The 13613-nt window shown below is 33.7% G+C and overlaps 1 protein-coding gene across 1 annotated transcript; it reads right to left on the bottom strand.

The window, feature by feature from the left end:
* Positions 1-4326: 4326 nt before the first annotated feature.
* LOC116023215 lies at positions 4327-8253 on the bottom strand. Its single transcript, XM_031264200.1, has 7 exons — positions 7870-8253; positions 7287-7383; positions 7101-7190; positions 6318-7004; positions 5636-5978; positions 5365-5446; positions 4327-4815 (listed from the first exon to the last, which is right to left on the bottom strand). The coding sequence occupies exons 1-7, from the start codon at positions 8059-8061 to the stop codon at positions 4609-4611; spliced, it is 1698 nt and encodes a 565-aa protein (XP_031120060.1). The 5' UTR covers positions 8062-8253; the 3' UTR covers positions 4327-4608.
* Positions 8254-13613: the final 5360 nt, after the last annotated feature.

Below are 13613 nucleotides of genomic sequence, written 5' to 3'. Positions count from 1 at the left end.
GCTTCACTAAAGGCCATTTATTCCATCCTCACCCAAATCTCAGCCCAATCCTATCAAATCTAGGAACATTGAACTCAAATTTAATAACATTTTTTTTAAAAAATAAAAGAATGCATCTGATAGTTAATCTCTTGCATATAATTTAAATATTGATAGTAATAATATTATAAAATGAGAAAAAAGAAATCTCAAAATCAAAGTAAAGGTGGTGAAGACAAACCCATGTGAGGATTGTAGTAAGGTCCCAACATGGTGTGATAGAAGTTGCTATTGATGAATATGAAAGGGTGGGTGGTTTCTTGTCCTTTGGAAATAGGGCATGTACTGCATCCCCAGTCCTTCTCAAACTTCTCAAGTGCACTGTATCTTTTTTTTCCAGTCAACTTTTGCAGTGCAGAAAAAGAAGAATATCATGTATGTTCATATTCTTTTTTTTCTTTGCCAACGACCCCAAATTCGAATCCAAAGAGTTGAGTGTTGCTTAACTCCTGATCGTCTAGGTCTTGTGGACGAAATGATACTATCAGTATAGCTTTTATGGGAAATCCGGGTTGAATTGGTTGGACAATTGACTTGGTAATCACATGTTTCAAGCTTGACTTCTCCGTGGCAGTTACTTTGTCTATTGGTTTTATTGATTTGAACCAGTCAATTATGGACAATTTAAGCTGGTTTTGCTCAATTATGGACAATTTAAACTGGTTTTGCTCTTTTATAGAAAATCCCAATCCAATTGGTTGAACAATTGACTTGGTAATTAATCATATGTTTCGAGTTTGACTCTCCTATGGGAGTTACGTTGTCTATTGGTTTTATTGATTTGAGCCCGTCAATTATGGGCAATTTAAGATGGTTTACTCAATTGTGGTCTTTTGCTGCATAGGGTAAGTGGGTAACCAAGATATATAGACTTCACACAGAATTTTAGGTATCGACTGCGAGTATTCCTTTTAAGCTGGTGCGTAGCGAGAAAGAGTTACCTCAGCCTGGAATAGGATTACAAACAAACCGAGTTGCTCATTCAATGCTTGATTTGAGTTCGGTCAAATTTAAACTCATGTCAAACTCGTTGATCATCGAGTTGAGCTTAAACTTAAAAATTTTTTTTGCTCATATCTAGCTCGTTAAGTCAGTCTTGAGCTTAATTTGACACAACCGAGTAAAACTCAAATTAACTTAAGTCAGTTAAAGTTGCGCTTATTTACACCTGACCTAAAAGAGAGCTACTCAATGTCACCAATCAAATCTTGATTCAAGTGATCCATAGCTAATGTTGGATTAGTACAGATATTAAGGTCAGGAGTTTGTGTTTTTAAGGATGTACATAGGGGAAAAGGACAAGAACAAATGAGAAGTTGATAAGATTTTTTTGTAATTTAGTATTTTTTGGTGCAACAAAATTAGTCTTAGGATGGAAGCAATTGAATCAATGAGAATGAGTTGGATTGATTGAATTGGTTGCATTTCATTACGTGTAGGACCGGTTCACATTGGAATACGACAATATCATTTTGTCCATCCCAAATCCTAAATTCGTTCCTTGTCCCTTGTGCTAGGAGGGACGAACTCAATGTGGGCCAACCTCTCTTCATATACAACAAAAAAGGAAATAAACAAATTATTATACTCTCCAAAATGAAATAATAATAATAATAATAATAGACGCCCGCTATTTTTTTTTTTTAATTCAGTAGGTTGAGAAAATAATTATGAACATATATTAGATAAAGAGTAATATATACGATTGCCCACGATTAGCACTAAGTCCAATTGGTACTAGTAGTGTAAATTTCTACACGATAGTCTTTTAAATGTATGTGATTCATGAACAAAGATCTAAGAGATGATCAATGGAAAGAATTGGTTTAAAAGAGGACTTTTAATCTCTCTTCAAGAGAAGAAGAGAAAGGAATTACCTTACTGATTTGGTGTATGGAATGGTCTCCCCTTGTGCTGAAGGGTTGGACCTTATATAGGTGTAGGTCTTGACCTTTTAGAAATTAAATATTTTTCAAAGGTCATTTGACCCTGATATGATACTGAGCATATGCACATAACCGTCATAACGTATAGAGAGGTATACTCAGAAAATAATCTCTATCAAGTACCATAAAAATTTTCTTTATTTTTAAGACCATCTAACTTAAAGTCACAAATTCATATCATTTGGACAGGTTTAAATATCGGAAAGTATAATCACATACGGAGTATAATTTTATTTAACACAATATCGAGTAAAAATGTCAAGTTCAATATTTTGTTACACACATCATTAAACAAATATGTACAAAAACCATCATCTCTTTTTTTTTAAAGGCAGGGCCGGCCCTGGAGCAAGTGCAGGGTGGGCGCCTGCCCAAGGCCCATCTCTATAAGGGGGCCCATAGATATATATTAGTTTATACAATTATACTTAGTATATATTAAAAAAAAAAAAAATACGGTTAAATGTTTGGAAGTCAGATTCGAGAAGACTGTCTGACTTCTGAAAGCGACGTTTTCAATTTTAATAAACTGCACACCCACAGCTTACAACTCACAAGTCACACCGAGCCTTCGCAAAATTCACATGCCTTCAGCCTTCGCAATTGTCTTCGGCCCTTCGCAATTCGCAATGTCTTCGACGGTTCGGCCCTTCGCAATTCACAATTCAAAAATCGCAAATCGATTCGCAATTGCAAAGCCAAAGGTATTTAAGTATTTTAATAATTTTATGAATTGGCTTATTGGCGATTTAGCGAATTGCCCAATAATGCCAGAATGCATATTGTGTATATTAAATTATTAATATTAATTATATTATATTATGTATAATATTATATTATGTATAATGTATTGTTGACTTGTTCTAATGTTTAAGAGTTTGGAATAATTAGGAATTTTATTTTGATTGCATAAATTAGGAATTTAGTTTTTTATTGCAAATTAGGTTGTATTGTTGTTTAGGAATTCTAATACAATTCTAAATCTAATTATACTGTTGTTTTAATGTTTAAGAGTTTGGAATAATTAGGAATTTTATTTATGTTTTAATTGTATTTATAAAATAAAATTGTAAGTTTATTAAGTTTATTATATGCAGGGAATCAGGGATTGAAGGTACATGTTTACCGTTGAAAGATTTTTGGTTGACTAATTCAGATTGATTGATTCACGAGTGCCAGGTGTTTTTATTCTTTTTTGTTTATATACAATTTTGCCTAAAAAACATTCATCCAGAAGTGAAAAACGAAAAAAAAAAAACAAATTGATCAATTAATAGACTCACAAAGAAGAGCTATGAATAAATTTGTTAAAATAGTGGGATCCAATTTGTTAAAATAGTGGGATCCTCTAATGAGGATTTAGAGAAACCAAACATAGATATGCTAGAAAATATTAATCTTGATGCAATTATCGATGATTTTGCATCGAGTAGAGCACGCATAAATTTTTTGTAATGATTATTTTTGTATTTAAAAAATTGTTGCAAATTTTCTAATATTATTTCATGTTATTTGATATTATCATTTTTTAATATTATTAAATTTAAATCTTAGTTTTCATATATTCTCAAAAAAAAAAATCTTAGTTTTCATATAGGGGCCCTTTTTTTAATTTCACCCCGGAGCCTATTAAATGTTTGGAACGACCCTGTTTAAAGGAACCATCATTTGTTAATTTCATGCATACAAAAGAAGGTAGGCTGGCCCAAACAAATTCAAAGAGGCCATTTGCCTACTGTGAAATCAAGGAGAAGCATTTGAGTCGATCAATTATGGACAATTTAATTTAATGTACATTTTTATGGTTTTATTTTTTGTTAATTAAGGTTATGAAATGGATTTCACCCAGAGCGCACCTTCAAGTAAGTGTCCTAGTTTTCTAATAAATCAAAACTTTGGAGAGGCATTAGCAATTGTAATGCAGCAGTGCTGATTTTACATGAAAGGTGGCTATTGAATGACTTGGAAGGAGTTTTCACCTTTGTATATGTTTGGATTTATCAGTAGCCAAATATATAGTCCTAATTACCGTGTGAAACTCTATTTCTTTAACTCAATAACTTTAACTTAGTAACTTGACACAGTTAGTAAGCAAATTACTAATACAACTGTAATATCATACTACTCTTGTAAAGACACACAAGGTTAAAAGCTCTAACATCTAAGTTAAACATTCCCAAGTAAAAGTCAAACTCTATTTGCACAGAAATGACACTCGCGGGAATACTGGATGCCATATGAAAAAAAAAACCACTATATAAGCGGATCCACTTTCATTGTTTTTTACCATTCTATCTGTCATATAAATACTAAATGATAGAAAGCACAGCTACTAGATAAATGGATACAAAGCCAAGAAGCATAATTGCATTGCAGATACGAGAGTGAACTCACAAGCAAAATCGGAAATCTAATACAATGTACTATCAATTACATAGTTTACATGATCAATCGTGGCAGAGTGACTTGATATGGTTAGACATCATATAATCACATATGAACAAAGTTGAACCCTCAAGGTTAACAGAGAGAATCAGAATGCAACACAGAAACACTGACCTAAACAAGTTACGCAACAATCAAGGCATCAAGTCTTCAACAACCAGTTATATCATCCTCAGAACTAAAACGCATGGCATGTAAAACAGCCACTCAAGGAGCTGATTTGGCGAGTCCTGCGAAAGGATAAGGCTCTCTGGGGATTCCTCGTAGCTTCATGACCCTGGCTAGCCAGCACTGAGCTTCTCATTTCTTGTGCCTTTTTCTGTGCAGATCTCAATTTGTTCATTATCTTGTCCATGGAGGATGATCTCTTTTTCTCCAGCTTCATCTGAACAATATTTGAAAAGTGGTTTAGTTTTGATTGCAATATGACTATATGAGTGCCACATGGTACAAAATAGTGTATATACTATTCAAGAGAAAGATATGTATTCCAACGCATGAAAGACCTATTAAGGCGTATCCTAATTGCTATATGTGTGTGTATATACAAAAGCAGACTCCTTTACCGATTCCTAGCTATCTAGTTTAAGCTTGCTGGGTTTTGTTTGAAAATACAAATTTATTCCTGGGCGGGAAGTAGAAGGCTTTACTAATGTAGATTAGAGTAGTCAAATCCAAGGTACTAACCTTACTGAAAAGCTGCCAGATAATTCAAGGTTTCAGAATATATATATCTATGCAATATTACCTCGTTTTCCAATTGTTGAAACAAGTTCTAGCACTTGGCCATTAAATTAACCCCAACGTTCTTTAGGTTCTTATTAAAAAATCATTCCCTTGTAACTAAATTTTATGAATAAAGAATGTTGGTGGGAGATAAGAAACTTTGCGAAGTATAGAACTACACTTGTTATGTTAGACAAGTAGACACGACCTCAAGTTTCCGGATTGCTGCCTCAGCTTTTGCCTTTTGAAGGTTCTCCCACGCGGTTATTCTGGCTTCTTCCCTCTTGATCCTGGATTGCATCCAATGTGAAAGGAACAGAGGATAAATAGATGGATATATAATGTGTTCAAACAAATCTACACATTACATGATTTTTTTTATGTTCGAATAACATTCCTATAATTTAAGTTAAACTCTCTATTGATTAACTCTCAACAAAAAGAATAATGCTGAATTAACTAGTTTATTGCAAGCTTACTTGGAAATAGACTTTGTTGTTTCTGAAACTTCCCAGCTAGAAGACCGTATTTCTACAGCTTTCCTTCTCCAGTCATCAATACTTCCCCAGCTCCTCCCAGGGATTCGAGACCTGTGTTTCTTTGACCACCTTGTTACAGTAACCCTCTCATCAACTGGAACATCCCTGACTTCTGATTTAGAGGAATGGACACCCGACACTTCCACAATTGGTAATACAGATGGTACTGGGGGAGAGGAAGATGACTGAGGACTAGTCTCTGGGCTCATTTGAGTTGCCATATCCCTCCTTGAAACAACACGAGATATATTGCTGGCTGCATCATTATCATTGTTGCCCTCATCTGTACATCAAAATACCAAGTATACTTATATTAAAACGCTTCACTGCTAGATAAACTTGTATCCTATTGCTACATCTACCATTAGTTGTATACAATGGATTTATGTATGGATACAGCCTAAAACATGTTACGCTCTGTTGTAGTTGTTTATTCTGCATAAAATAGTAGACTTAGTATTTTCCTCAAGTTCTATTCTGAAATTAGTTTTGTATATCATTTAGCCAAAGCATAACAAAGAATGCATGTGATGAAAGGGAAGCAACAAAGGAAACAAACAAAAGAAATAAGACTAAGTTGCTAAACTTTGACATAAATTCTGCAAGCCCCATAAACTTGTACCTTGGGCAGCGGGCAACGAGGCCAAGCTGATCAGTTCAGAAAATCCATGAATACTAATTGACCTTGCCATGCACGGCTCTGTACAAGCAGGAAAGTTTTCACCAACTCCATGACCTCCACAATGAATAGATAAACCATTGGCTACCATCACTCCAGTGGAAAAAGGAGAGCTTGCTAATAAATTTATGTTATTTTCTCCTTTCGACACAGGAAGCGCTGGAGAATATAACGAATTGTATGCAGCCCCAGGAGGCCCAAGTGGTCCACTCTTGGATTTGGGCCGCCTTTGTGGCTGCTGCAATGAAGTCCTCATTGCACCGTCTCCAGATACAGGACTAAAGATCCACCGCTCTGCATCCTCCCACTTGGAAGGTAAAGTCCTTCCATTATTATAAGGCAGCAATGCATTATTCAATTGCCTCCTACTAGCACTGGAATGCAATGGCACCCGCTCTGAACTCCAGCCCTTCTGAATACCCATACTCGAATAGCGGTAGTTGGGAGTTCCTGGACTAGGAAATGCACCACCACGAGAAGTAGTGACATACACCTTTTTCATAACTCCAAATTGTGGTGATGTGGAGTTTGCAGCATTGGTCACAGAGTTGTTCAGATCTAGCGAAGCAGGCCTTCGCCTATCTGGTTTCTTGAGTGGAACTCCAGATCTAGACCTCCTATCTTGACATTCTAACAAGTTGTAAATAAGAAAAGATGTTAAATCAAAGATCCAGAATTCTAAACTTGTGCTTTCTTCCTTTCACAAAATGCAATGAGTGGCAGTACCTTTAAGAGCTTGAGAGAAGGAGTTTCTTGCAGAATCTACAGCTAGATTTTCATCCTCCGTCTCAATCTCGCTGTTGTCTGCTATCTGAACTGAAAGACAAAATAGCCCGCAAGTCACCAACAGTTCCAAACTTAAAATACACATCTCAATATTAAAGCAAGCTAACCAAAGAGAAACAAGATTACCTTTTGCCTTTTCTTTTCTGCTAAGGTGAACAGCGGGGGTTTTACAATCTGAAGCTCTGCCATGCGAAGCATCATGGAATTCATGTCCAGCCAAATGCTGGTTCAAATCAAAGATTCAATTTCTTCTCACCAGCAGAATGTCCATATTCATCAAGTAGATTTTCTAATGTAGACTTATCCTCTCACTACCAAGTTCAGCAGACACAAACAAATTCATGCCCATCTAAGGTCTATTTTTTGCTCCTAATTTTTTGTCCTTGAAAAAAAAAAACAAAAACAAAAACAAACAAACAAAGCATCTTTTTGCAAACAGAGATTTTGTTCTCCCTTGTTTAATCATTCTCACCCCTATGCAAACATGTACTTACATGCATGTATGTCTACAATGTATGTGTTATATATACACATAACAAGACAGCAAATTGAGATCCGAAAATGGCAGCGAATTGACTGACCTAGTGATCTGATTTCATGAATGTGAGCTCAAACATTCAGCTCATAGCAAATCATTTCACTCGCATTGGCGATACAATAGCAAAAGTACAGAAAAAATGTATGCAAATGATAATTAAAGTGAAATTACCGGCTGAGAAGTATCAGAAAAGCTGGAATCTTCGTGGTCGTGAGCGTCAGATGCGAAGGAGCAGCGGTCAACACTGGCGGAAGCAGAGGAGAAGAGGCTCAAATTGGAGTCAGCGGTGAAGATGACGGAGTCCGGGCTCACATCCCGGGCCCTGAAGCCCGAAGCCTGATCCCGAAACCCTAGCTCCGCCATTGCCGATTCTCCTCTTCAGCTCTTTGTCATTACACCGCAGGCTAAATAGACTGAGAGAAGAGCACTGAGCAGTGGCTGAAATGGAGTAATATTTAATTGGGGCAGGGAGAAGAGCGATGATACTGAAACACTTTCTTTATTCATTATTGTGATTTGCGAGCTTTAAAATTACCTGCAACTTTTTCTTTCTTTTCTTTTTTTTTTTGAAAACATTTCTTTCTTTTCTTTTCTAAACAAGTTTACAGAAATGGAAGAAGTTCATTTCTGCTTGTTTTTTCCTTAAACAAGATTTTAGATGTAACTTTAATGATAAGTGTTCCCCCATTTAAGGAAATTAGAAAGCATCTTTATTTTAAATTAATGTAGAAGTATTGCTAAATTTTTTTTCCATAAAATCACCTCATACTATCCATAACGTCATTATTGTACTGATTAGATTTTTCTACGAAAGGAGTCATATATGTCCTGTTTTGAAAATTTATGAATAATATTTACACCACAAATAATTTAAGAGTAATATTTATAATTTATAATTGACAAATTATGAAATGACATAAATTATAATTTTTCCTAAATTAATTGATCAAGCAATCCAAGATAGCTTCACAAGTTTTGCTTTATTAGTAAAAACAGGGTGCAAGGTTCGAATTCTATCAATGATTAAAAAAGAGTAAAATCATCATAAAATTCAACTCATCCTCCCGTCCTTAAGTTTGATGTCAGAATGGAGGTAAATCAGTCTATTACTCTATGATGTCCATATCTAATCAGCTCATATCGAGAAGGTTAATTGAAAACTCCAACAATTATAATGTTGATGTAAATTTAATTCCTCTTACCATATAAATTTAATCCATAAAATTTTAATTAAATGGTGAATATGACATTAACAAACTTGATTCAAAGCATTTTAAAATCAAAGTTGTCACTTAATTAAAACCTACCGTATAGATTAAATTTACACTACCAAATAATTAAAAGTAATAAATTTACATCATGATTGGTACTAAGGTTTCATGTCATGACAAGAGTTTTTTTGGACAATGATGAGGGGAGCCACGAGATTGTCTTAATCATAATGTTAAACAATCAATGAATAGTGGGATTCTCTTCTTTCAATGCTATTTGACATTTTGACCACCAAGTCACCAACCTAGGCAAGTTCTATTAAATGGCCAGTAAAATCATTAAAAAATATTTATTTGATCTTTGATTGAATTTACAAAATAAAATTGTTTACATGATTATACTACTTTTTTAAAGAATAATGTTTTTTCCTCTAGTGATTTTATCGCATAATATTCACATATTGAGATATAAATCAAATCATTTTATTCATTAGTTATTGTGAATTGGTCGACTTATCCAGCATTAAGAAAAATAAAAATAATTTATTAATTCAATAAAAATTATAATGTTAATTATCATGTATTGTTACATTTAAGTACTTGTAGGGTTGTGAATGGAATATGAAGTGCAAGAGGCTGGAACTTCTCAATAGGTTGATAAAATACGAAGGATATTCTCCAAGCAAAGTCCCTTCTCCGGCAAAGCAAGATGATTTTTATAGCATTGGGTTAGAGAAAATATGTTAAAATTCTTGTTGACGAGGGACACATGATGTTTGCCTACAGGTTAGTTAATTAGGTCAGTTGCTCCGTGTGTTGATACCGAAGAGACTCGAGCAAGTGTGACGGTTGAAATGACGCGTCACATGCGATTTGTCTGTCATGATGGGATACACTTCCCGGTTTGTCAAGTCGAAAAGCGCACTGATGAGGTTAGAAATAACCAACAATTATTATATTCGTTCCGTATAGCATCATCATCAAGCACATCAAAACATTAAAAGGTAAAATTCTTATAAGAGAAAATTTTACTTTTTGTCCCTTGATTATTATACATTAATCACATATAATCATTGACTATTAAGATTTTATGATTATGTGCATCACTATATAATTTGTCTCACATTTAGTCATGCTATTAAATTTTTCGGCCAACTATTGTTGTAAGTGCTCATTCGTAAATAAGTAAATATAGTGCTATTCCATAAGTGCTCATTCCAGTAGAAGCAAATGCAATACTCTTTCCGGGTATTTCTGACAATAGTTGGTTGAATAATTGAACGACATGACCAAATGTGATACAAATTATATAATTATGCATCCAATTATAAAATTTTAATAGTAAAAAATCAAATGTAAATTATGTATAATAGTCAAGGAATCAAAAGTAAAATTTATTCTCTTATAATAAATTCATAAGTTAAAGCTCTCAAGTTCTCTCCTACATTATAAAAAAATTGTCCACTGCGACTCAGATGAGCAACAACCATACATTTTACGCAACCTAACATTGAAGTGCATAGAAGATTGCAACCACAGAACGCTTGTGATCTGATTGTTTTCAATGCCCACAAAATATATAGGTGTGGCCCCCCTGTTTCTGCTTGTTTTAATGCAATAATTGAATAGAATCAGATCTACATATACTTGATGAGAAAAGTGAGCCTCCACCGCACTGCCCACGCGTTTAATAGAGTTGTATTTTTCATATTAAATGTGTAATTTTATTAAACATAACATACCACAAATTAAAGATACAGTATCAACGCTATGACTAAAATTAAATTATAGATTTTAGTTTAAGCTCTCATAGGGATGCTCTCAGGGCTCTCAAAGCTTATGGTAAAAATATTTAAAAATGTTTGGTCATTTGTATCATGTTTAATTTATACTTATCTATTTTAGGAATGCAATGTATTAAAATGGCTAAAAATTATGTAATTGCACATGTCTTCTGTGTATGTGTTTGCCACAGTTTCTTCGGATGTTGCATATATACTAGCACGTAATCTACTGAGCATAACTAACTCTTACATTATCTCGACTATTGATTGTTCTTAGACATATACATAGCCGAGCTACCAACTCAACTCACAAACTTGTCTTGCCTTAAATGTTGCATTGTTGATGATGACTTAGCTTGCCAAGCTCTCAAGTCAGTTGTCCGAGTTGGGAATGAGGTTCAGTGGTAATTCCTCTAACAAAGTCGTTAAATATAGCGTACTCCTAAAAAAAGTATGTAAATTAATTAATTAACTAATTAATAATTTCAATACAAACATTGAATATACTTAATGTAGTAAGTAATTTGTGACATTTAAATATAATGGCCGATTTGATGGATGATGTATGTTCCTATGCGAACTAAGCTCCCCATGAGTCAATCTGGTGCATTAAAATATTGATCTATAGACGAGATTAATTGGGAGAATTAAAAACGCGTATGCATATGAAACAATATGTTGTATGCATATTAAGCATGTGTTGTGCGCAATATATGGATATGCTCCATATGCACACACGCATTTTTAATTCCCCCAATTAATTTCATTCTTAGAATTTTTTTTTAATGCACTGCATTGATTTTCATGGACTTATGGGGAGGTAGGTTGATTTTCGTAAGATCTCAATCTAATCATGATATATCAATTGTCGGTCTAATTTTGTTGAAAATTTCGAAATTCCCTTACTTTTAACTGCTTTTTGTTCTCCTTCTTCTATATCTAAATTAGATATCAATGTAGTGGCAAATATAATGCCAAATTGGCAAATATGAAACATTAAAGAAGGTGAAATGTCAAATAATGCTAAGGATTGAAAACAAATTTCTCTTTCACTTCAATCCACAAGATTTGTTAAGCCCCACATCGGTAGGAGAATCATAAGTAATGGGACAAGCACGGATGAAGAAATTAATGTGGGAAGATATTATATGCTATAAGATGTCTAGAATTCGTGTTAGACATGATAATTTTTTATTTTTTTTTGAATTAGAAGATAAATCCGCAATCGTTACTTGAAGGTGTGTATGTATACTTATATTACAATCTGCAAACCATACATAATAAGTAAATCACATTAGGAAGACTATGTACAACGAACTCAACGAGTGAGTGTTTGCAATAATTAAACTCATAATTTTCTAGTACAAAAATCATACCTTATTCACTCGATATTTTTTGGATTTTGATCTTTTGCTTTTGACTAAGTGAAAGTGTTGTGTTCTTTTTACAAACATTGGTATAATTGGATGGGTTTCAAAGTAATGTTTTGTGCATGAAAAGGAGTAGCAAATTTAATGGTTGACCGGCCAAACCTTTCTAGATGAATAATGTTAGACTTTGATTTCATGCATTTTTTGTTTTACAGCTGTTGGCTTTATCGATTTAATACACTAATGCTTGATTGATCACATACTCGATACTCCCTCACGCCTATGCCTATACTTTCATTCCATGCTTCTTCGGAAAGGAATCTCTCAATTTTATAATATTTCACTAAAAAACAACAATATTCTTATTTTATAATTAGCATTTAATATAAGTACCATATGATAGTAAGTAGAAGTGAGATCTGAATACAAACAACTTTAGTAAACTATATAGTAATATATATGGTATAAGTGGGTAGTACGTTAATGAGATATGAAATGATCGTGAATAATGTGAGATCGATGTGTTATCTATACTAATTTTTAAGTTGTTTATGTCACGATAACATCCTGCAAGTTGATTGACGTGGTGCTCTTATATTGGTTGCGGTGGTGGTTGATTGCTTAAATGACACACTAGTCATATAATTACGGCAACTTATGTCATTAATCCTACAAGCATAGGTCACATAATACAACTAATTCAATTGGCTATCGATCTAAGTTAGTAGTTGTCATCTAGTAAGTAGGAGTTAATCCACCCCACTTTGACCTGTAACGGGTGAACTTTTTTCAAAACTTATTCCAACCTAGAAGTAATATTAACTTGTTAGACTTAATAATAATAAGTTATCAAATTCATCTCGAACTATATAAATTTAATTTATTATTCTAATTATTAAGTCACTTGAGTTGCCTTGTAACACTTCCACCACTTATATGAGTTTGTAGAAATATCAAATGCTCTTTTAAGGGGAATAATAAAATGAAATTTATTGCTCCTAAGATATGAATGAACAGTAAAATTACTTATTAGTCATTGTATTTTTTAAATTAAAATGTAATGTGTTTTATAACTAAAAAATATAATACATCTCACGTGAGACAGTCCTATACAATACGTATTATTGAAAAATATATTAATTCAATATAAATTCATTTTCTTTATTGAGAAAATAAAACATTTTATTGACTAAACACGTGTATTGGTTTCCCTTTTTTATTTTGTTTTGGCGCGAGAAGGGTTAGGCAGGTGGCGGGCAAGTACTCATAGCCAAACTCCCAAGGACCATTAATGATTAATTGACTTGTCGGAGAGAGAAATTGAAAGAAGACCCACCGTGGGCCCCACGGGCATGGCTGGACAGCCTGGATTTTTGCCGCTCTTATCGCCTCGCTTACTCCTTCAACTCCAAGCTTGTGTTTCCTGGCGGCGTGACATATTATTATTCACTTCTTCGGTTACTTCCACCATCTATACACTAAGCACTTTTTTTTTTTTTTTTTTTTTTTTTTTTTTTTTATTTTTTTTTTTTTTTTTTAAAAATAAAAAA

Source organism: Ipomoea triloba, chromosome 6 (genome assembly GCF_003576645.1).
Source record: "Ipomoea triloba cultivar NCNSP0323 chromosome 6, ASM357664v1".
Taxonomy (NCBI): domain Eukaryota; kingdom Viridiplantae; phylum Streptophyta; class Magnoliopsida; order Solanales; family Convolvulaceae; genus Ipomoea; species Ipomoea triloba.
The sequence above is the reverse complement of the archived record's forward strand: the minus strand, read 5'-3'. Positions and strand labels throughout refer to the sequence as shown.

Excerpts from the sequence above, each read along its gene's own strand:
- LOC116023215 (XM_031264200.1), bottom strand. The coding sequence starts at position 8,061 with ATGGCGGAGCTAGGGTTTCGGGATCAGGCTTCGGGCTTCAGGGCCCGG. Across the intron at positions 7,384-7,869 it reads TTTCTGATACTTCTCAGCCG|CATTTGGCTGGACATGAATT; the intron begins GTAATTTCACTT and ends GATTTGAACCAG. Across the intron at positions 7,005-7,100 it reads CTTCTCTCAAGCTCTTAAAG|AATGTCAAGATAGGAGGTCT; the intron begins GTACTGCCACTC and ends ACAACTTGTTAG.